At 38.6% G+C, this 25,115-nt stretch overlaps 2 protein-coding genes across 12 annotated transcripts in view; one reads left to right on the plus strand and one right to left on the minus strand.

Moving 5' to 3' along the window:
• LOC135200082 (origin recognition complex subunit 2-like) overlaps nucleotides 1–6,361 on the minus strand; it is a 46,384-nt gene extending 40,023 nt beyond the window's left edge. The window contains exons 1-4 of one of the 3 annotated variants that reach the window (XM_064228382.1): nucleotides 6,123–6,361; nucleotides 2,261–2,413; nucleotides 1,760–1,975; nucleotides 1,175–1,267 (exon numbers count right to left, since the gene is read on the minus strand). In XM_064228382.1, coding sequence (XP_064084452.1) covers nucleotides 1,175–1,267; nucleotides 1,760–1,975; nucleotides 2,261–2,413; nucleotides 6,123–6,219 — 559 coding nt within the window. In that variant the 5' untranslated portion in view covers nucleotides 6,220–6,361. Of the gene's footprint in view, nucleotides 1–1,174; nucleotides 1,268–1,759; nucleotides 1,976–2,260; nucleotides 2,414–3,925; nucleotides 4,073–6,122 lie in introns of those variants that run through there. The other 2 variants (XM_064228383.1, XM_064228384.1) reach the window with 2 other exon arrangements.
• A 10,319-nt stretch (nucleotides 6,362–16,680) lies between these two features.
• The window catches only part of LOC135200085 (mesoderm induction early response protein 1-like), a 73,382-nt gene continuing 64,947 nt past the window's right edge, over nucleotides 16,681–25,115 (plus strand). For 2 of the 9 annotated variants that reach the window (XM_064228395.1, XM_064228389.1), the window contains exons 1-4: nucleotides 16,681–16,801; nucleotides 21,546–21,719; nucleotides 21,991–22,254; nucleotides 22,542–22,668. In XM_064228395.1, the coding sequence (XP_064084465.1) occupies nucleotides 16,790–16,801; nucleotides 21,546–21,719; nucleotides 21,991–22,254; nucleotides 22,542–22,668 (577 nt within the window). In that variant the 5' untranslated portion in view covers nucleotides 16,681–16,789. Of the gene's footprint in view, nucleotides 16,891–16,910; nucleotides 17,168–17,453; nucleotides 17,683–21,545; nucleotides 21,720–21,924; nucleotides 22,255–22,541; nucleotides 22,669–25,115 lie in introns of those variants that run through there. The other 7 variants (XM_064228387.1, XM_064228388.1, XM_064228392.1 and 4 more) reach the window with 7 other exon arrangements.

The raw sequence follows: 25,115 nt of genomic DNA on the forward strand, positions 1-25,115 counted from the left end.
GTGCTAGAGACTTCCAATTAGTTGCAAAATTAAGGTAAATGATGGAATATTACTAAAATATAAGAGTTTTAGCTTACAATTGCATTTTTCGACCATTTTGGTAGAGTCAAAGTTGACCGAAGGTTGAAATTTTGGCACTTATCGTTATTTATATGAGAATATCTCAAAACTGATAAAAGCTACAATCATGAGTATTTTATTGTTGTATTCTACATAAAAATGCGCATTTTCATTTTCTATATAATACTCCATGTAACGGCTAATTTAAAATGGTAAAAAAATTATGTCAAAGTGACGAAATAATTTCCGAGATGTGTCACAGATACTTTTTAGTGCGGCAAGAAAGAAATTCGCGCTTGCGCGCCTGCGTAACGATTGTAAACAAAACAACACCTTGATCCGTGAACTCCCAGCATTCCCCAAGGTGCGTGATTCAAGAGTTTTTGGCTGGTAGGCCTAAAAATATTTTTCCGCGAATTTTTAAAAAAACTTTTGTATGTCGACGTAAAATACGTCCAGTCGGCACCCGAGAGACAAAAAATGTCGACGTAAAATACGTCCAGTCGGCGTTTAAGGGTTAATTTATTTGTTTTTCTCATAACTGATCTTTTCTGTATTTCCCATTACCTTTTATTACCTCTTTCAAATGAACAACATGTTCTTTGAAAGTTTGCGTCAACTACCTTTCCATATGGCTATTTCCTCAAAATAGATTTCATATGGAGCTTCAGATGATGAATATAATTAGACAATATTTAAGGTCATACCCATGTTTTATGTTTATTTTATGATGCCCAAAATATAATTTTATTGGTATTTGTATCAAAGCCAGACTACTGAAAATAAATCTGGAAAACATTCCAAAAGTATGCCATGTGTATTAAGTTTTGCTACGAAAATTTACGAAAAAGCCCAGTTTGTCTCCTTGGCCAGTATATATAGGTTAAAAGCTAAAATAGAGAACATTGTATTTAATAAAATTTCATACTAAAATTTGGTTGCCTTATTTGTCATACATTCTATATGCTAAAATAAGGTACGTACAATTTACTGTAGGCATAGGACTATCCATGCACAATTTTACATCCTATTAGAGATCACCAAACTTATAACCACTAAATTTCAGTAATTTGACTCTGGAAATCCTTGAATTCAACAATAACAAAATACCTACGCTGTTTCACTCGTTTTCTGAAGCTGTATGGCGTCTTGGGATCCTCTACAAGATTAGACAAACTCCTTCTGCTCTTTGGAGTTCGTAATACACCTGAAAATTAAATCATATAAATATGGGCATGTCCTTTACTGAACTTTGAAAATTTTTTAAGATAAAACTTTAATTTTAAATGACCTAATAGATCCAACATAAAAAACTTATCACCCATACAGTATTTTCATTTTAAAAATTACACATCTGATTTTATATACAGTATACTTTATCTAACTTGAAACTTTTCTTTGGACAGACTTCTTCCAAATCGATAACAAAAATGTCTAATACTTTGTGGTACTAGATGGAAAAGTGCCAGCAGCGAAGCATTAAGATATGCCACGTTTCTAGAAGGTCAATTTAAAAGAGCAGACACATTTTGGCTGTGGTCAGTGTAAAGCAAACAACCTAAACCAAAGTTTGCATCCCAGAAACTTGTGAATGGTTAAAGAATTAACCTTGGAGGTATAATTAGGACAAAAGTTTTTGGCACTAAGAATAAGCAAAAGAATAAAGAATTAAAAAATAAATCTACAAATAATTATTCACCTTTTGAAACAGATGCTGGTGTCTTGGGGGTTTTAGGTGTCCTTGAGCCTGATGACTGGTGAATTTTGGGAGTCTTAGGAGTTCTTGGTGTTGATGGAGACATGTGAACTTTCTTGACAGAGTCAGCCTTTTCAAACATACTCAATCTCTTTTTAGGTGTGTTGAAATAATAAATACTGCTTCCTGATGGTGTACTTTTTGCTTCTTCAAGCAATTCTGGAAAATTTTTGGTAATCATAAATATTCATGGGAAAACATTTAACAGGCCAGTCATAAAAAGACAACACTAAAAACACTATGAACAATCTTGGTTGCTTACAAAAAGTGAAATATTACCAAGTGCTTAAAAAAAAAATCTTATTTTCATTTCACAAATAGTATAATCCTTTGACACTATTACCTATTCAAACTATGGAGAGGAAAAAATACATTGACAGATGCAAATTACACTAAAAATCTGCAATTATCAAACTTCACATAAAAAAAGATATCATATCATACCAGTTGGTTTGAGGAGAACTTCTTCAGTATCATCTTCCTCTAGCGGTGGCAATCCATTCAGTTTTCCCTGGGCCAAAATTCCAGCATCTTTATTTCGATGAAGCTCCCCCAGAGGTTTAACTTCACACACACACATATGGAAAAAAATCAAATCTGTGCTCACTCATAAAATTGCATAACCCTGCATAATAACCTAGTAGGTATCTATAGGCAACTTATGGTGGTGGCAGAATTAAATACCAAAATTTCTCAAGTAACTTTTAATTTTCCTAGGTATACAAACCAGAACCTTTAATGCAATACTTCTTAGTGTGAAACTGCCTTGTTCATTGAAGCTTACCTACCTAATAACAAAGTAATTAATTGGTGGTAGTAAGTGAACGAGTAGGAAGATTCCCCTACCCATCCTACCATCAACAAGTACTTTTTCATTTGGAGATGGATTACGACAAAAGCATCATTTGAATACTAGGCTACTTGGGAAAAATATAGGTAGCCTAAATCACAACAAAACTTTGTGATTTTGTCCTACAGAAATAGTAGGTAGGTAACAATCACCCTTACTGTTGGAGACATAGGCTACCTACCTACTACCTACCTATGTGGGAGGATTACCTCTCATCTAACCTGCAAGCAGAATCTCCACCCTGAAATTTCTACCAAATTTAGGTAGGTAGGTACTACCTAGCTAACTAGGTAGCTACCTACCTAGCTAATGTTACATAGGCTAGGTAGATTAATTAATACGAACTGGATATTGGTACGGCAGCCGTACCCCAATCGCTGTAGATATTGGTATGGCAGTGGATTTGCGCATGCGCGAACCCTTGTTTACCGCCTCAGGGATATCAATGAGAGCAAGAACAGCATGAACCGCAGAGTAATACATTAGTTTTTGCAGAAAAACAAAAGTTTTCATGCTTTAACGAGCTGAAAGAAGCCACACACATCTATGAAGACTCAACTTTCAAAAATTGTGGGTAGGTTTATATTACCATTCCTCGGTGGCCTAGACTATAGCAGTTGCGGTTTTTCTGTGGTTTTACCTCATGAAAAAGAATTTTAAGTAATATTTATTCCGACGACTGTAATTAACCCCCCGGGGCTCGTACTAAACACGGCGAAATAAATTTGATGCCCCAATTCCTGGTGGCTTTCGTATTCGCGGGGACGAAAGACGCACAATGCTTCTACAGAAATACCAAATTGTATATAGGGTAGAATATCACGACAGGCCAACCCTCATCACAGTGGACGGGTCTTATTCACTCGATATTTAATTGGTGAAACATGAATACAATTGCAACTCTAAGCATACCATTTAAAAGACTGAAGTTTCGTCAACATATTGTGATATATGAAAGCCCCATACGAACTAAAATAAGCATGTGTGTGCTTCGTAAAATATGTTTTCAAGGCAGTTTTGAAATCCAATATGGCGGCTACGTTTTGCATGGACGGTTCTCATCAGTGACGGCCACCATCTTTCCCCAGCCTTCCCAGCACTCATTTGAACAATGTTAGCGTATGTATGTAACGTTTATTGATCTTACTCAAGATTGCAGTTGTAATCAGCACAATAAAACAACATTTTGTTGCCTATATTAGTGAAAGTATGAAACTTGTTATTCCCGGGGTTATGGTTGGAACTGAATTCATTCTTACCTTGTAATCAGTGGTTTTATCCTTACTGCCATCACAACTGAAACTCCACAGTGCTTATTTGATTGTAATTATACACATTTTGGTCTTAATTCACTCCACAGTGCACTCGAACCACATTGCTGTTCGTGTTTCCTAAGCACTCACTCCGTAAACAAAGTTACGAGCAGCAGACCACAACTGATTATGAGATGCAAAGCTTTATTCCCTTAATTGTTTACTTTACTCAATATTAGTTTAACTCTTACTTCAAAATGTTTATTTAATTCATGTCCATTATCCCTTTTTTGCAACCAAAATTAACCCCCAAAAATTACAAATGTTTCGGATGTATACTTACGAGCAGACGACGTGAGGAAAAAATGGCTCATCGTTGCCAATCTAGTGGAGCGTCACACATACGCCGATGCATTTACAAACTGTTTCGATGAATTCTAGTTGTCATAGTAATGCAGTAATGATAAAATTGCTCTAATATGTATATATACTACAAATAGATACGCTAATTTCACTTATTTACCCCGGTTTTGTGTAAGTCTTATACCTAGTTTGGAGGGTAACACATACCAATTGACAACACTGATAAACAATTGAAGAGCGCACAAACGCCGCAAAGAATGCCGTAGTCCCCTTGAATAAGTACGAATAAGTGCTGGTAAGAGGTGGGTTTACGATTGTTGTGATGAAAGTGCCCCAGCGTCTATGGGTACAAGTGGTGTGCAGATTTAGCACATGAAATGGGAAGTTTGTTGACACAAGCGACTCCGTAAACATCAAGATAGCGTCAATCTTTGAAACATTTTTAGTTTGTAAGTGAAAAATTTCTAAAGCGTTTTGGTGAGATTTCCACTGCCGTAGCCCACCCTTTTTCAGTACCCTCTGTTTTAAATCTTAAAATTTGGCCTTAATTTCTAACTTTGGAGAAAATAAACATTACGTTCGAAAGGAGATGTAGATGGGTCTTTAGCTCCGTTTTTCGAAAACCAACCAAAGAAAAGTCGCGACTGATGCCCATCTCCGGTGTCAGGACGCGTTATAATGTACTTTTTCGGAGGGTGGCTAGCGTTGATTGTAGGTGGCCTGCTTGGCCTGCTGTGATATTTTACCCTACGTAGGCCAAGAACGATCGAATCGGCCCTAAAAAGAACTCCGAAGAGGAGATTAAAAGAGGACTTGAAATACACAGAAGTCATGCTCTGCTGTATTCATGGTGGTAAGGAAAACTACCAAAGTCGCTCCTATGGTAAACGGCCAAATCAATCGTAAGTACTAGGTAATTGCAGCTGACGGAGAAAACGATAGAAGTTACCAGCTAGTGAAATGGCAAAATTAAAACAAAATTTCAGAACTATTCCATCAAAATTGGGATAGTTTTGTTTTAGTAGCACAAAAACGAGGGGCAAAACTCACAAAAGCAAACAACAGGCGGGGGTGGGGGACATTTTGCTAACTAAAAAAAGTGGGAAAGATGTTCAAAAAGCGGAATTCTGGTCTTGTAATACAGAATGATTAGCAAATTGGTAAACGGATACAGCTAATTGCTGTACCTACAGCAAGTCAAGAGCACAAAACGGCATCACTAACAGAATCTGCCGTACCCCCACCACACTACCTAGGTATGTTATTTGTAAGGCAGGAAGTCTGAAATCAACGCATGCGCAATTCACTGCAGTACCAATATCTACCGCGATCGGGATACGGCTGCCGTACCAATATCCTGTGCCTAATTAATACAGCCTCATAGCCTAAATAGCCTAGCAATGAACGAATTCCCAGCTTTATTAAGCTTCACTTACTAGCTAGGTACCTAGGTAGTACCTGGTTCTTTCAGGGATAGTATGGAGCCTAGCTACTATAACTAGCCTATTTCAGGGAGCCTCTTAGCTACCTAACTATCCAACAACGTAGGTAATACTAGCTAGCTACTAGTAGGTATGGGTGGCAGTAAGGTAATGGAACCAACAATGATACCTATAGCCTAGGTAGGTAGGTATAGGCTAGTATATTAAAAAACGATTTTAAACACAAGGCATCCAATCAATTCAATGAGTTGTCAAAAGATTGAAGTAGCCTCAGGATTAGCTACTACCTAGCCTAGTACCTAGGCTATGATTGACTTGACCACCGGTAGGTAGGCATGACTAACAAAGGCTAGTACTACTATAAGCTAGGTACTACCTAGGCTATATAAGTAACTTACCTTCCGGATTATCTACACCATTCCTTATTTTAGCAACTTGATTATCATCTACAAATGTTACTGCCATACTGTGGCGCTCACTTCTTCTCGGTGCCATTATCACAGAATTATGCGAAATTACAATCCTACTAAGTTCAAACTACAATGCGGTGCGTTATAGGCAGGGATGATCAGCTGTTTGTCTTCCTATTCGTTTGTTTACGTTTTTCATTTCCCGCGTAAAGAAACACTATTTCTTTTTGGTGGGAAACATCTTCTACGATGCAGGATTATAGGTCGGCGCTCAGTCAGTGGAGTTTATTGGACGGAGGGAATGTGAACAAGGATTCTACCTTTCATATTAAAATTATGTCTCAAAGTAAAGTCTCTCTCTCTCTCTCTCTCTCTCTCTCTCTCTCTCTCTCTCTCTCTCTCTCTCTCTCTCTCTCTCTCTCTCTCTCTCTCTCTCTCTCTCTCTCTCTCTCTCTCCTGATATTATTAATATTATATATTACAGTAGTAATATAAGAAGAAAATCTACGGTCATAAGTATGGAAGTTTACTGTTTCTAAATTTTTCCTAGGTCCAAACTACTTATTTCTGCAGCATGACATATTATCACCAACAGCGCAACTTTTTTAATTCTTCAGACAACCAATTAGACAGTTTGGATGCTTTGCATTCAAATGGTCTTTTCCAGTAGCCTTTTTGCATCTTAGTTCCACTGTCGAGCTCCGATATACAGTTATCCTGTAGGCTGTGCATTTCTGCAAGCAGTCTCACATATTCGATCAGATTTTTATTCTTTTTGGGCAATATACGCCAAATCACTTCATATTCAATAAAGCTGGGGAGTGATCGTATTTTGCAGAGATTGAGTCTTCTGAAAATTTAGCTGATTTTTAAATTGATCCCCGCAACTTCTTCAATAATCATTGTAGCAGATCATTATAGAAATTGCTACATTAGTTTAGTCTCGTGGTTACTCAGTACAAGCATGTTTAAAGTATCGTTTCTAAGATGAAGTATCCTATTTTCACAATATCTGATGTTTTAATGTGTTGTATTTTGATGTTTATAAGAAATACTAACAAATTCATCATTGCCTTTACCATATGCATTTTGTTTTATTATTTTACCGGTGTACTATTTTATCTAGCTTTTTAAAGTCTATGTCAACCCCGCTCATCTGTAATAAAGCATCAGTAACTTCTCTCTCTAGTCCTCACAATATATTTTCAGTCTTTTTTCTGTTCATTCAAATCAACACTTTAGTAAAAACAGCTTCAATGCCTTTTTTAACTGGATAAATTGGGAATTTTTTACGCTTAAACTTAAACGCATACTTTATTTTATAACCCAAAGTAATTCGACGGTGTTTATACCTAAAAAATATTGGTTCAGGTAAACTGAGGTAGCTTCATAGATTTCAATTTATTTTTTAGAAGTTCTACTTGTGAGATAGACTCTTAATACATTAGTCTGAATTCTAAGTATTTTTTTCATAATTTACTGTATGGAATGCTGGTTTTAGTTCTCGTATCATTGGTATTTCAAATTCATCACATCCGTGCCAGTACATTCCAGGAGGTACTCTACCGTAGGCCACATCACTACTTCAGTGGATTTTCCTTTTTTCTTTTTTTTTTTAGCTGATGTATTTGCTTCTCGTTTCTAATATATTCAACGAGCTACAGATGCACATAGGAGTCTTTCTCACTATCTGGACAGCAATGTTGTTCCTCTATATCTATAGACTACTATTTTGTTTTATTTGTTTATATAAAAGTAATCGTTTGATAAAATGGAAGGTCACAATGACCATTTATCTACTTCTTAATTTTAGCCATCCCACTATTAAAGTCACCTATGACTAAGTCTAATATACAACCAGACAGTGATGTCAGTTTACTTACGTAACTAATCAATCATTGATTACTGAAGATGCTTATCAAAACTCACTCTTCTGTTCACTTACATCATATACTGCTAGTTGAAGTCTCCCAACATTAGAGATAGCGTTTTGTTTCGTCATCGAATGTTATGTTATTTTCATCTTTTATTCCTTATTGCATGTTTCAGTGTAGGAGTATGAAATGTTTCCTACCTATAGTAGTCATTTGCCGCACGATTCTCAGAGTCAACGGACGTTGTAATGATGAAACTAAACGCATTATTAAGTCATTGCTATAGATTTCACTTCCATAGATATACTGTGCATCCAGCAGTGTCGCCTCATTGTTCCGCATGGATTCATTGGCAGCAGATGTATAACCCGCTGATAATATATTGTGAGAGATCCTCTTCCTAAGGATTTGACTTGCCTGTGATAAGTTTTGCTGCTGCTGAGGATATTTCATAATGAATTTCAATATAGACAAAAACTGCAATAAATTTAATATACGTAGTCAGTGACTGCAATTTAGTTTAGAAATATAGTCATTTCTGATTATTATAAGGTTATTGATCTAATATCCATGGATAAAAAAATACTTTTCACGATGAGGAAATTGTAAATAATAACACCAGAAAGAAAAAGAAAGCAGAACACTATGCTGGGCGGAACATTTTTAGTGGAGTCGTGAATCCATAAGAGATATGAAGGGTGTAATTTAATTAATATAATAAAAGCTGACGAACACGTTAATGTGCTTGTAGATAGTTTTGAAACTATAATCAATGATGAAGAAGCTTTCGAGATGTGCAACACCAAGTTATGAAGGAATCACCGCACAGATGCTTACAGTTGAAGGTGAAACATCTCGCACGCTAACCAGACAGTTTAGCAAGACATGGAATGAACGAAGCCTGATGATAAGGAATCGGCAGTCACGGCTAAGGTACCAAAGAAATGTTTACATGACTGACTGCAGTATGTATAGAGGTAGTGCGCCTATGTTAGTTAGTTGTACTAATAAAACTAGCCTGTATGCTTATTCTTAACAGACTACAGTGAAAGATAAATAACTAGAGATAAATAAACAGGTTTCAGAAAAGCCGCAAGGGGCGCAGATTTTTCTTTTTTTTCTAAGACATTGTGCTGCGTGGTATGGAATTTAATCATTCTCTCCAGATGGTTTTTGTTGATTACGAGGTGGCATTTACCAACGTCCATTCGCCAGTATATAATGCAAAGTCTCGCATCGCTATGGCATTCCTGAAAAATATATAAAGCTAACTGGAGTTACCCATAAACGAAGTTGATGAAAAATTAACATTGACAGCGTCTTGTCAAGTGAATTCGCAGTAAATAGCGGGGTGCTACAAGGAAATGTCCTTTCACCTTCGCTGTTTGCCATTCTCACAAAATTTATGAAGAAAAGGGTGATCGGATACCGAAGAGAGGGTTAGATTGGAATAACAACACAGGCTCGTATACCTAGAGTTATTATTATGGGGGAGGGGGTCGTTTTCCCCAAAACTGGACATTTTAATAAATGTCATTGCATATATAGGTATATACAAGATGATATACTTGAAAATGTTATTTTAGTCATGTTAAGAAGAAAAATTGGATGTTATTCAAAGTACTGACTTTGGCTGACAGAATTTTAATGATAATGTTGAAAGTTTGCAATGAATTTCAAGAATATTTCTTCAGTTTTATTGATTGATTCACTTATTATGTTAATGATAACATGCATATTACTTTATTTGATGTTATTTTATATACTTAGACTTAAAAAAAATTATTTATTATTTTGTAAGTACAGTTCAATGAAAAGGATAGTCACAGAAAATATGGACTTCCAGAAATTTGGGGAGCTTCGGGTTGGGCCTGCAACAGGGAAAGATGATGCCGTTTGAATCAACAAAACACCACAAGATTTACAAAGCTAGCTTAACAGAATACATCGTATGTCTGGAGAGATGGGACTCTAAATAAATATCTAGGAACACACAGAAGTAATGAAGAGTACGCATAGAGGATTAAAGTAGCATAAGATGGAGAAACGATTAATGGGGTCGAATATTTCAAATGTTTAGGAACAATGGTTGCCAATACAAGTTCTTTTGAGTTGGAATTTAGAAAAAAAAAGATAAAAATAAGGGTAAATAAACAAAGAGCCTGCGTAATAAAATTTGGAAATCAAATATATTATAATTGCTTATGAAATTAAGATTATATATCAGTGAAATACGATCTGTATTGCTCTATGGTCACGTACCATGGTATGACACCGAACCTATAGGCCTAACTATAGTAGATTCACATCAACTGTGCATTTGATGTCTAGGCCAGTCCCTTACGATGCTCCTGATTGGCTGTTAATAAGCCAATCACAGGGCTGGAAACTCTCAGTCTCTCTAGAGAGTTCACATAGGCAGGACGTATGTTCCACCTCTCCTGAGGGACACGTCTTTCAAAGTATCCCTCAGGAGAGATGGAACATACATCCTGCCTACATGAACTCCCGAGAGAGACTGAGAGTTTCCAATCCTGTGATTGGCTTATCAAGTTCAACAGCCAATCAGGAGCGTCATAAGGGACTGGCCTAGACATCAGATGCAAGCTTGATGTGAATCTACTATAACAGTGTTTATCGATTCATGAATAAAGTTTTAAGAGGAATATCAGGAGTTACATGGCAGGATCAGGGGCGTCATATGGCGGGGGGGCAGTGAGGGGCGCTCGCACCCCCCCCCCCCAAAGCTTTCTAGGGGCCTCCAAATCAGCGATAGGAAAGAATCTATGTATATATAGATGTAATCATTATAAAGTCATTGTTCACGAAACAAAGTGTCGACAAAATATAAATAAGGTTGAATTATAGATAGGGATTAATTTAGATTAGTTATTTTTAACATGTCCGGAACAATATAAATAATTCATAACATATAAGTTACCCATAAAATATAATAGTTACACATTTATAGCTAACAGTAATACAGGGAACCAACTTTTCATGGAGGCACAGAAAGCAGAAGACCTGCAAGTTTTGACATTAGAAAGACCTGCTGTAACAAGATGGTCTTGCTATCATCGGTCAGTTGCAAAGGTTCAGCTTCGTCTTGGAAGTTTGTTAGCAGTGCTTCACAAAGTTGAAGAGATCTCTGATTCAGAAGCTGCAGCTGAAGTAAGCTGACTCCACAAACAGTTGCTGTCTTCCAAGTTTGTAGTGAATTTTCTCCATGTTGCAGAATGAGTCTTCAAAGTTACCAACAGCTTGTCAGACCACCAGCTACAAGCAAAGGAATTATTGCTATCTGAAGCTTGCTCTCTCGTGCAGTCAACTATTAATGAACTACAGGCCTTGAGAACAGATGAAGGTTTTTCTCATATCTTTGACAAGGCATATGAGATTGATACAAACATGAAAGACTCCAGTCAAGTAGGCAGACTCAAGAGGATCCAACAGATCTCATCCAAGTTAAAAGACCTTTTAACTGATTCAACTGTAGGAATGAGTGAGGACAATACAAGTCTTGCTCCTGAGATATCATTGAATAGAATCTATTTTGACATATTAGACGGATTTCTCTCTGAGATGGATAATAGATTCACTTATAATGTGCCACTGGCAGCTGCGATGAATGCAGTTCACTGTAATTCTAATGACTTTCTAAATGATAAGAAACTGTCTACCATAGACAGTTTTATAAGGATGTACACATAGATGAAATCCTTCTAAATGCTCAAATTTCTGTAGCAAAGAATCACTTTCTAACTAAGAATGAAAAGCCTAAGAATTTGCTTGAATGAACTCAAACCATTGCAAAAAGGCCTACTCACAAATTCTTAAAACTGTTAAAGTTCTCATTACCCTTCCAATAACTACTGCTGTAATAGATTCACATCAACCGTGCATCTGATGTCTAGGGCCAGTCTCTTATGACGTTCCTGATTTGCTGTTGTTTGGCTTATCAACAGCAAATCAGGAGCGTCGTAAGGGACTGGCCTAGATATCAGATACACGGTTGGTGTCAGTCTACTATAGCAATGAACGATTGTTTTCAGTGTTTAGCTTGGGATAAACGCACATACGAACTACCATGAAAAATCAACTCTTGAACGACTTGCTTGTTGCTTCTCGTAGTCTCAGAAAAAGAGCTTGGTAAAAATCTTAACTATGACATACCGGTTAACGATTTTGCAAAATTAAGATCAAGGAGGTATCCACTAATGCAGTAGATAATATTTGAAATGCATGAAGCATATGTTTATTTTGAAATTTCATTAGATGAACTTTGTTAAAATTCTTCTTCCCAGCCGATTCCCATTTTCATATGGGGTCGCGAAAATTATGTACCATTTTATTTCTACACAATTTCCCAAGCTTAAGATCTTCTTGTTCACGCCAACTTTTCTTCTTTTCATGAATAACCCTTGTGAATTAGTGAGCTATATGTAATGCAACATGTTAAATTGCAGATATTCTAGGACCAATACTATAGTTTATAACTTGATTTGTTTAGAAATTTCCACTACCTTTTCAACTCCATTTATTACCTCAAAATTTGATGTACAGCATTTTTTTAAGGAGTAAAAATTCTTCAAATTTCCTTTACAAGTGTCTTCGCACGCCACCCTGCCCTCTTTTCAGGATGGGGGGCGGGTGCTCAGTTAAACCTTTAAACTATTATTCCTCTAACCCTTCCCCCCTCCCTCAAAAACAAAAATGAAACGACGCCCCTGGACAGAATACAATTAGAAACGATACCATAATGAAAATTACGGTAATTCCATATTATTATTATTTTTTTTTTATTTTTTTATTTATTTATTATTTTTTTTTTTGCTTTATCACAGTCCTCCAATTCGACTGGGTGGTATTTATATTGTGGGGTTCCGGGTTGCATCCTGCCTCCTTAGGAGTCCATCACTTTTCTTACTATGTGCGCCGTTTCTAGGATCACACTCTTTTGCATGAGTCCTGGAGCTACTTCAGCCTTTAGTTTTTCCAGATTCTTTTTTAGGGATCTTGGGATCGTGCCTAGTGCTCCTATGATTATGGGTACAATTTCCACTGGCATATCCCATATCCTTCTTATTTCTATTTTCAGGTCTTGATACTTATCCATTTTTTCCCTCTCTTTCTCTTCAACTCTGGTGTCCCATGGTATTGCGACATCAATGAGTGATACTTTCTTCTTGATTTTGTCAATCAACGTCACGTCTGGTCTGTTTGCATGTATCACCCTATCTGTTCTGATACCATAGTCCCAGAGGATCTTTGCCTGATCGTTTTCTATCACTCCCTCAGGTTGGTGCTCGTACCACTTATTACTGCAGGGTAGCTGATGTTTCTTGCACAGGTTCCAGTGGAGGGCTTTTGCAACTGAATCATGCCTCTTTTAGTACAGGTTCTGTGCAAGTGCCGGACATTCGCTTGCTATGTGGTTTATGGTTTCATTTTTCGTATTGCACTTCCTACATATGGGAGAGATGTTATTTCCATCTATCGTTCTTTGGATATATCTGGTTCTTAGGGCCTGATCTTGTGCCGCTGTTATCATTCCTTCAGTTTCCTTCTTGAGCTCTCCCCTCTGTAACCATTGCCATGTGCCATCGCTGGCCAGTTCTTTAGTCTGTTTCATGTATTGTCCGTGCATTGGTTTGTTGTGCCATTCCTCTGTTCTGTTTGTCATTCTCCTGTCTCTGTATATTTCTGGGTCTTCGTCTACTTTTATCAGTCCTTCTTCCCATACACTCTTGAGCCACTCGTCTTCACTGGTTTTCAGATATTGCCCCAGTGCTCTGTTCTCGATGTTGACGCAGTCCTCTATGCCTAGCAGTCCTTTCCCTCCTTCCTTTCGTGTTATGTATAGTCTGTCCGTATTTGCTCTTGGGTGTAGTGCTTTGTGTATTGTCATATGTTTCCTAGTTTTCTGGTCTATGTTGCGGAGTTCTGCCTTCGTCCATTCCACTATTCCTGCGCTGTATCTGATTACTGGCACTGCCCATGTGTTTATGGCTTTTATCATATTTCCGGCATTGAGTTTTGACTTGAGTATCGCTTTGAGTCTCTGCATATATTCTTTCCTGATCGTGTCCTTCATCTCTTGGTGTTTTATGTCCCCTCCTTCCATTATTCCCAGGTATTTGTATCCAGTCTCATCTATGTGTTTGATGTTGCTCCCATCTGGTAGCTTTATCCCTTCAGTTCTCGTTACTTTGCCTTTTTGTATGTTGACTCCATCCTGATGTCCCCAGATACAATCCTCACAGTCTGGATTAGAGTATCTATTTCCTTGATGCTCTTACCATACAGCTTGATGTCGTCCATGAACATCAGATGGTTGATTTTGTTGCCTCTTTTCTTGAGTTGGTACCCGGCATCCATCTTCTGTAGTATTTTTGTCATGGGAATCATGGCTACTACGAAGAGTAGTGGGGACAGTGAGTCGCCCTGGAAGATCCCTCTCCTGATATTAACCTCTGCTAGTCTTATTCCAGAGCTTGTAAGTATTGTCTTCCAGTTTGTGCATTGTATTTTTTGAGGAAGCTGATGGTGTTTTCCTCTGCCCCATATATTTTCAGGCATTCTATTAGCCATGTGTGGTATCATGTCGAAGGCTTTCTTATAGTCTATCCATGCCATACTTAGGTTGGTTTTCCTTCTCTTACTGTTCTTCATTACCATTTTGATTGTTATTATTATTATTATTATTATTATTATTATTATTATTATTATTATTATTATTATTTTATTATTATTATTATTATCATTCAGAATATAAACCTTATTTATATGGGTCAAGCCCACAGAGACAATAATGACATGAAACCCAAGCTTTCAAAGAATATGGGGCTCATTAGGAAGTAAGAGACGGTACAAGGAAACACAGGTAGAAGAGATCTCATTATTACAAAGAAAAAATACAGATCAATAAATTAGTAAACAGATAAAAGCGCACTAAAATGCAAGGAGAATCGCACCAGGGTAGTAATACACTGCATCTTCGCTTGGACTTTTGAAGTTCCAGTTGCACGATATCTTCAGGGAGACTTCCACAAGTATAGATGGGATAATGAAGGTGAAGATACGTAGATAGCTTGGACACGTCCTTTGAACCAGGATCCTACTTTGAATAGTAGTACCTACCTACGTCCAATTCCACGTAGGTAGGTACTACTATTCAAAGTAATAGTAGTAGTAGTAGTACTACTACTACTACTACTTTGAATAGTAGTACCTACCTACGTGGAGTTGGACGTAGGTAAGTACTACTATTCAAAGTAGTAGTAGTAGTTTCAATAGTAGTACCTACTTACGTGGAGTTGGACGACCCAGATGTGAGTGGATGAATACTACGAGAAAGGAAGCTATAGAGGTAAGTGGGGATTAGTGAAAGATAAACCACAGGAAGGATGTGAGTGGCGTAGTTTCGCAATGTCGTTGTGTCACGTGACACTGACGGAGATGATGATGAAGTTCTGACACACACACACACAATATTTGAGACCACCTTGAAAAATGTGGTGGCTAAAACAGGGTTGAACAACACTGAACAAGTGTCACACACACACACACACACACACACACACACACACACACACACACACACACACACATATATATATATATATATATATATATATATATAATATATATATATGGGACAACCTCAACAAGACAATTGTTCTGTTGTTCAGCCCTGCTTTTAGTCACAACTTTTCCCAAGGTGGCCTCACGTCGAAGAATGCCCATTTCAAAGACCACCGGCACCTTTAGTTTTTAGCCCTGCGTTCTTATGTTTATCCTAACTTCGCGTTTACTGTAGGAATGTATAATGTATACCTTGTTTTTCCAAGTCACTATTTCGGGGCGTGACTTCATCTAGCGACTTCATATGTAGCTGAAAAGCTTTTAGTATTCAAAATGGGCTCTGCGCAATTTAAGATACATCGGTAATAGACCAATGTTGTTTCTCTATAGCTAATCCTTTCACTTTGAGTCATTGGGGTTCAGGTCTGATAATGTCGTTTGGAAGATTAGAGATTGTTATTTTCTTCTTATCTTTAGTGACCATGTCTTCCCTAGAGCTACAAGTTCGCTCAGCACCTGCAGTGCAGTTCCTCGCGACCCTAGAGATTGGTATTATTATGCCCCGAGTTTTAGGCTCACGGAAGACAACAATGCAAAGTCATCAAAACTAGAACGAACTTTTACAGTAAAATAAATAAAAAAATAAATAAATAAAAAATAATAAAGCCCCCTGTCTCCGGACTGTATGGCGCTGGCAAAAAAAAAGAAAAAAAGAAAAAAAAGACGACAGCTGAAGATCCCATCTTCAGGTGGCCTGAGTCATGGTTGAAGAAAAGAGCCTACTAATATATGTTAGAGTATTTTTTCTTATAAAAGACAAACATTAAATTGAAAATTTTGCATACTCTTGCTTTTTCCCCATAAAATCCGATATATGTAAGCTTTGATAACAGAAATCGTCATTGTGAACTTCATAAATTAATTTTGGCTTTAAAATTACCCAAAGTATAATTTTGTTGATATAATTAATATTGCAGTTATTCAATAAATAGACAAACATCCCTCAGTTTTTCAAATATCATCACGATGACACAAGTTTAAATTATCCGCCCTAAATTTTGCCTCAACGTCACGATTGGTCGACATCGGACCAATCAGAAGTGCTTTTCTTGAGAGGACGTTTCTCGACCAATGGCGCGTCGCGTTACACCCCAGTTAGAATCCCAGCAGCGTCTCCCCCGCTAGCGAGAAACCATCATGGCGGCGGAGGTGAAGAAGTTTGATCAATTTGTTTGTCATTAGTTGAACTCATTAGTTCGGGAGTGAAGTCATTGGAGTGTTGAGCTTAGTTAATTTAGGTATAATTGCCGAATAGGAGAAGAGGGAAGAGGAAGAGAGAAAGAGGAGGAGGAAACGGGAGAAATTCGCTTTTGTTTACAGTGTGGAGGAGGTGATGACGACTGGTGGGTTGGGGGGGAACAGTGGGGCCAAGTGACCTTATACGCAATCCCCGAACGACCAAATTGTCGTTGACCACGACGCGAATCGCCCTGCAACCGGTCGTTCCCTGTGAAAGCTGTCAGGACCCAACACAGGGAAGAATATCGGCGGCCTAGGAGAACGCTGCTTTGGGTGGTAGGTTGGGGGGAGGGGAATGGAGGAGGGGCGTCTTTATAGTTGGGGGGGTTGGGGAGTGGTGGCGGCCCTCCTCCCTCTCCTATTATCTCTATCAAGGAAGATTACTATTAGTTCGCGACCGAGACGACGCTTTTCTTCCCGATTTTTGGTAAATTTCTTCCGTCTTTCGCCTCTCCGCGATCTCGTTCTTCTCGTCCCGTTCTTCCTTCTTCACTTCGCTGTTTCGGTTCCCGAAGACGTGATCGAGAGAGAGTCTCCCTTTCGAGGCCTACGGTGAGGGCGGGCGAGAGAGAGAGAGAGACCTCGTATAGGCCTAGCATCGTCGTCGTCGGGCCGATAAGCGCCGCTTGCTCGGAAGATAAGCGATATTTATTCACCCCCCGAGGCCGCTTGTAGGAGCTCTTAATTTCGCAGCGGTGCCGTTCAAGCAAGGCTTGCTTTTGCTTGCTTGCTTTTGCATGGCGGGGAACCATTGCGGCGTTCGGCGTCCGAGCTAGGGTACGCCGACGAAGGCAAGCACAGTCCTTGGGATTTAAACAAAGCTCGCGTAGGCCTATCGGTTCGGGTTAGGTGTTGCGGGTGTTCGTGCGAACGGCGAGGTCGCCCTTTGATTTCATTTGCGTCTGCGGAGGCCAATTTTAGTGCTGGCTGCCCATACGAGTTGCTTTAGGTAGTACTTTAGGAAGCATTGGTAGGCTACCGTTTTTTTTACATTTTTTTGGGGGTGAGGTTGATAGATTCCTAATCATATTGAAGGTAGGTTAGGCAGAACACGGTAAACCAGATTTATTTGGAGTACTATAGGCTTATGAAAGGGATATGGTGTGCATATACTGGTTTTACTCCTCTTAATTAAGTAGGCCTAGAGTTTTGTCTCAACCTTGAACTATCTCTGAAAGTCTTTTTGCCCAAATGTAAACCATACATACATAGCCTATAGCTATATATATATTAAGTTAAAATTTTCCATAAAGAAGTTTTGATTGTTTAGGCCATAATATTTGTCTTGTTGATTTTTAATCTTAAAGTTGCAACTTGTTCTGTGAATGCAGAGCGAGGGAACAGGGTTACGTACTGTAGGCCTCGTAGGTATTTCAGAGGGAGTATGACCTCATAGGCCTTACCTTTACCTAACTTGGCCTGGGTGTCATTTCCTCTTTTGGACCCCCCCCCCCCCCCCACAAGTAAGATGTGACCCCTCACTCTGCATTCCACCCTAACCCTCCTCCTAGACGACCTAATATGGCATCACATATCCACAAACAGTAGTTATAATTTTGCACTATATACATCTTATATCAACTATTCATTACTAATAAAAGTAGCATTGTAGAAAATTTTTTTTGAAATAATATGAAAACATTTGAAATATAATTAGTTAAGTGTGGTGGTTATCCATATTATATACCACAACCATTATGTTACAGCCTTTGAAGAAAATGTTTGGGAATTGTCGACTTCACTTTTATAAAGGTTAAAAAATCTTTTGATAATCTGGATTATATACTGTAACATCTTGAATCTAGTTTATAACTGGAGCATGACCAATTAGAATTAGCCCACTTTGGAATGGCTAGGTTCTAACATGACCAAAGTTGCTTTTGCCTGTCCTTGTAATCTTTGCAACCCAAGTGAATATCCTACTATATGAATAATACATACTGTATGCCTTTGGTTGTTGGTTCTCCCCTCCCCCACCCTCACTCTCCCTTCACCCTGTGGGGCAGTAAAGAATTTCCCTTAACCAAAATATAGGTCGGATCATGTCAAGATTAAAACCCACTATTTTTCAAGACAATATTGTACCACTTAGATTTATATATATATATATATATATATATATATATATATATATATATATATATATATATATATATATATATATCATATATTATCTTGAAAAATGTGGGTTTGTTAATCTTGACATGATCCTCTATAGGTCCAACAGCTATTTTTCTTAGGAAAGGTAATTTTAGTTCTATATAAGAATGTACCTAGGCTTTTATTAAATTGGAAATCAATTCCAGGCTATTATGGGATTTGTAGATGAAATTTCTATATATTTATTGGTTTTTGTGGAGATGAATTCAATCATTTGGTTAGGTTAGGTCATCTTAATTATGAACTGATTACTGCAGCATGTTTGTTTTGTTTTTTTAAACCTGCTTCTTTGTCTTGGGTAGACACCATGGAGTATTGTACCACTTATGCATTACAGAGTAGACATGCCAACCACCACTCCTTTACTTCCTAGTTGCCTTGCACCTTGCTTAATTTACTTTTGATCAGATCTTTTTGACTTGTGAACTTCTCAATCAGTAATTTACATTGCTTCAGTTTTCACAATTTAGGTAGTACTACAAGTATTCTAGATAGAAATGCTCTATCCCTCAACTATCCGAAGTAAAACATGCAAGGTCTTCATGGATATTGGAAATTTGCAGAAAATACTTAGTTATTGAAAAATCTATTATGTTCTTCCATTGAACTTGAGCAACTTGAAGAAAGAAGATAACAGATGTTGAGTTCTTTTGCCTAAGTTGAAGTAGATTATGTTGTGTTTTGGACGAGTAAGGATTAAAAAATTTGTGTATGCTATAGATGTGTACATACGTATCTTTTCACACACATGTACACATGCATAATAGAGATATTGACATTGATGGGCAAGAAAGGTTCAGACACAGCATAGTGGGGCAGTTTTTCCTGATAAGTAACTTCACAATCTTTTTCAGTTCAGAAATGCTTATTGAATATTAAAATCAAAGTACTTATTAATTCATTGTCCCTGTTGGAGTTATCCATTGGAGGCTGGGGAGATGGGAGTGAGAAGGGGAGGATTATGAGAGAATGTGATAAAATAACGGTCACTGAAGCCCTCAAGCATACAAGGGCCTGCCCAACCCTCCTCACTTAGCGTTCCTACCCCAAATGCACTTGCCCAAGCCTACCCCCACCCCCCACAATGTTACCCAAACACTCAAAGCAGTAAACAAAATATGCAAAAATATATTTTATGATGCTTTTAAATTAAAGACTTGTGAATGCTCCCAAGCAGATGAGGGTCGTTCAAGCCTTCCCCAACAAAGCTATCCCAAGTCAGTCAGTATGCCTCCCCCCCCATCCCTTCCTACCGAAGACACTCACCACCCTGGCCTACCCTTTCACAGTACCGATTTCTCTGTGTGCTGTGCATCTAAGCAGTGCTTTCATCATGTTTTTTTCACATTGGGGTGCTGTAGTGCTAGCAGCCAGTGCAAATACGGATAATCAAAGGATCAAAACCTGTCAAATATTTTGATGAATGAAGAAGGAAAAGTTGCAAAATACGTAGCCAAGCACGACTTAAATTTTTTTTTCATTTACCCAGTTTTTAAATTTTCTTATTTTAATATTGATGTCTTTTGATTTTATATGCTTTATTTTCTACTCTAAGAAAAGCTAAAGCACTTTATTTTTTGACAGATTCTTACCAAAGCATAAGAAATTTTAATTGCACGATAATGGGATAATAAGGAATGGTTTGGTTGGTTTAGGTATAGTTTGGTAGTTATGCTCCCATTTTTCATTATTTGTGTCCTGAGATATGCAAATATTCCAGAATTTCTTGTTGATTGGGAAAACGTTTGTTTATTTTGCTACATCATTATAGCTCTTCCTTCTCCACTCCCACCCAGGGGGATTTGGTATACAGTTACTGTTTATGGTGGGTTGGTGAAATCTTGTACCAGAAATAGTTAGAGATAAGGGTTTGTATTAGTTGTATTCATAGCATTTGGATTTTCCATTTTTATGTATAAAGAACAATTGTTTGTTTAATTTACAACTGTTAGAAACTGGATGCTATTTTAGAGAAGTGGTTTATCTGGGTTTTTATCTAGTAAACTGATCCTAGCAATTTTTTTTTATAGGAATCAATCGTGGGTGTTTGGTAATTGTTTAAATTGTCATTTTAATAGAATTTTTGGGATTCTTATAAGATTTTTACATTTCCATATTCTATAAAAATTGAAGAGGATAATTGAAATTTGTCTGTGGGAGTAGTGTTGTACATAAGCTATAGATATCTTGAGGGTAATGCAAATATATAGTGATGTAATGAAAAAAACTACCATTCTCATGGAGGGTACTGTATATGGTAATATTATCATGCTAGTCATTGCTGATACTTGATTTGTTTCCTACATGGTAAGACAATCACTTTAGGGAAATTTTAGCCACCTCTTAGAATGGTCAATACTACTACAATTACTACATGACAGTTGCTTTCGACAAGGTTGAAGTACTGCTTTTTCATATCTCAGGTGTATGTTTTATGCAGTAGTTAATTGGAATGTTTGATTTTAGTGCTTTAATATAAGATTTCAATCCACAGCAACAAAAGGAGACGACAGCGCCTGTTGGTAGTGAAAGTGATGTTGGCGATGGTGAATTTGAACCTACGGCTGAAATGTTAGTAGATGAATACGATGATGAAAGAACACTAGATGAGGAAGAGGGTATGGAAGAAGGGAGTGATCAGGAAGAGGAGATCAACAATTTACAAAAGGTGGGCAGCGTCATTTGGCATTCTCTTATTTTCTCATTGCCTTGAGGGAGGAACCTTCGTAAGAAGGGTTCTTGTAGTCATTATTTTGTATTTAGTTATCCATCCATGTCTACTTATCCAATTGAGATTATTTTGACTCTGTTTTTCTCATTGTTTTCTTATGTAAATTTATTTTTCTGGAATATATGTGAAATGCTCTTTTCAGTTTTGATGATGATACGCAGAAAGTCTTAACCTGTATAATGACTAAAAGGCACCATCTTTGCCCCAGGAACAGGAGATTCCCATTGAACAATTATTAGCAATGTATGGAGGATACCCTTCTGAGGAGGCTGAGGCCGAGGCTGAGGAACAGACCAATGGGGAGGGAGGAGAACCAGCACAACCAGTTAATGAGAATGAAAATAGTAATGAAGCTGAAATCATAGAAAATGATGCCGAAATTGAAAATGAAGCAGAACAAGAAGATGAGCCCGAGGTTATATCATCAAGGTCGTCGACATCAGAAGAGAATGTTAATAGTAGTCATGAAAAGGTGTGCTAGATTGTTGTTGGGTTGGATTTTCTTCATTAGAATTAGGATGTTTGAATGTTGATGCACAATTTAGGAATGGCAAAATTCTTTTTGACATTTTTATGCTCTTTCTTAATTTGGGTAGTTAAACATTTCACAAATATCTTGGGTAGCAGCCAGACTAATATCAGGCATTAATGATTCAGAGATTAAGATTTTGTAAGTTTTATGTTTCTACAGTAGATATTTATAATTAACATCACTTAGCATGAAATGAAACCCTATTTTGCATCAATATTACCTTGCAGGAAATGAAACCTGAGGTTAAACCAGAGAGAAAAAGAAGAGAGAAGACCTCTGAACTTGCTCAGCTGTACGCAGACATGGACACCAATGGTGATGCCCCTACCACTTCGTCTTCTCGTTCTCTTAGATGTAAGTTGTTTTTCATATTGTAAGAAATACTAGTTGTGCTTTTGTTTTCCTTTTCATGATTAGACTCCATACTTTGCAAATTATATATTGAAGTGTAGTTTCTTTTTGATATATACAAATTAATGCAGTAATTGGTATTGAATAAACAAGTCACTGTGATTGTGTGATAGATGTAAGGGCTACAATGAGTACTTGTACTATTTTAAGGGGCGCTGACACCACAAGGCCCTATTTAAGTGTTTATAACTTCGTTATGATTCAAAGTTATAGTGAAATTTTGCGCAGAGAATTAGTTAGAAATTCGAGTTCCAAGTTTTGAGAAAATGGCAAAAGAAAAAATTATGCTTATTTTGTAATAACTATAAAATTATTCCAGTTAGAAGGCTGATTTTTCCACTAAAACTATTTTGACATATGAAATTTATAATGTAATCAAGTGAATAGAAATGTGATATCTTGATTTCTGTATTTTACCTAAAATTCAAATGAACTTGAAACTCAGACAGTTAGAAGGCCGATTTTTGCATTCTAAACTATTTTGCCGTAGATGAAATATGCCCTGAAATTTACAATTAAACTAGATGAATAGAAATGTGATTTCTTGTTTTCTACATTGCACCAAAAGTCTGCTTGTTAGAATCTGTGAGTCCTTTCTTTGTTGTGTCTTTTCTGTATGAAAGTGTTTTGCTGTTTGCTTTTTTTAGCATACAAACCCAAAATTTGGAAAAGCCTTGTCACCCTCCATCCTCGCATCACGTGTCCCCTGGAGTTGGGGGGCAGAAATTGCGGTAGTTTCCGCTCCAAAGTGGAAGTGGATCCTCACGTCCTCTGCGTGAAGTGCTGAGGGCGTGTGTTCTTAGGATAATAATTGTGATACTTATAGCTCTTGGTTGGCGGAGCAGTGGGGGTGATACGAGGGGAGGAAGTGATCTCGAGGGAAGTCTTCCAAGGCTTTGTCAGAAGGTTACATGCCCCCTGTCGACTCTGTTGGTGGGTAATCCTTTGTCTTCCTTTCTCTCTCTGCATAAGTTCCCCCATCTAGCTATTTCCCCTTCTGGGAAGTGTCTCCGTCCGCATCTTCGCTTGATCAAGCGTGAAGGGGGGGGGGGGGGGGGGAAGGCATGCCGACCAGGGGCTGTATTCAAGAGCTTTTGTTTGCTCTTGAGGGGATCTTTCTCCTTCGAAGGGAACAGGAGTTCCCACCACTAACCCGACTTTTGCTCCCTCAGGCATGGGTGAAGTTGAATTTACCTGGCACTCCGTCTCTCCAGGGGCTGATGAATAATTTTTTTGTCAGCCCCTGTGACTCATGGTGCGGCTGCGGAGACATTGACGACTCTCTCAATGCCTGTGTATGTGGCACCGCCTCTCCTGGTATATACCCAACACGTAACCACAGTAACACCTGTGGTCGTGTCTTTGGTGCTGCATACTTCGAAGACGGAACCATTTCTGCCTCCTCCAGGCTACTTAGTCTTCTCTCCCCCAGCCAATTATGATAGACCCCAGAGACCGCCCGTCCTCTGTTCCCATGCCTGTTGCTGTACCTGTTCCTGACCATGCGAGTGCCGCTGTGGTGTCGGCGCCCCCGGTCCAAACTGCTCTGGAGCCTGTTGTTTTGACAGCTGGCCCAGTGGCACCCTGGATGGGGGATCTGACTGCTGTTCTGAGGAAGCTGACAAAGAAGAAGTCAAAGAAGAAGCAAAAGGTGCCATCGTCTTCATATTCATCTTCGTTGTCTGCCGCCTCCTCCACTGCTTTTTCTGAGGCTCTCCCGCTGAGGGAGAAAAAGGCTGTCTCCCCCCTTCCTAAGAAGTTGAGTTCTGGGACTTCTAAGGCTCTGTCTAGCCGTTTGGTGAGACAGGTGGCCCTTCCGCTGGTCCTCCCTCCCGTTCCTTCGGGAAAGGAAACCGCCCTGCCGCCCCCAGGGGTGTGCAGGGCAGGGACCTGAGAAGTTTACTTTATGGCTGGTACTTCTGCACCTAGTCCTAGAGGTTCTGCCTCCAGGACCGGGACCTTCTTGGGTTCTTGTCTGCGAGTTTCCCTGAGTGTACGCTCATCTGCCAGTGAGCGTGCAGCTAGAGTCTGTGACGACGAGTCTGCTCACTGTCACTACTCGGGCACAGTGCGGAGGGAATGGGCAAGTCATTCAGGTGCCTTGCTGATGATCGCTCATGTAGTGATCACTTGGCTCCCAGGGGTGACGTGACGCTCCTGTTGGTGCACGCGACGAGACTGGTAGGAAGGCCTCTATTTAGTCTTCTTGAGAGGTTTTGGCCTCCTCGGTGACTGTGACGTGTTGTGGGGACAGTACCCGCTCTCGTCATGCTGGTGAATGCTATTCTTCGCCCGATTGACGGTCACCCGAACATGGCTGTTCTGTCCAGGCCTTGAGTGGTGCTTCCCCTGATGTGAGAGAGCATTGCTACCGTCCACGGAGGAGTGCT

The sequence above is a fragment of the Macrobrachium nipponense genome, chromosome 26, assembly GCF_015104395.2.
Source record: "Macrobrachium nipponense isolate FS-2020 chromosome 26, ASM1510439v2, whole genome shotgun sequence".
NCBI classification, from domain to species: Eukaryota; Metazoa; Arthropoda; class Malacostraca; order Decapoda; family Palaemonidae; genus Macrobrachium; species Macrobrachium nipponense.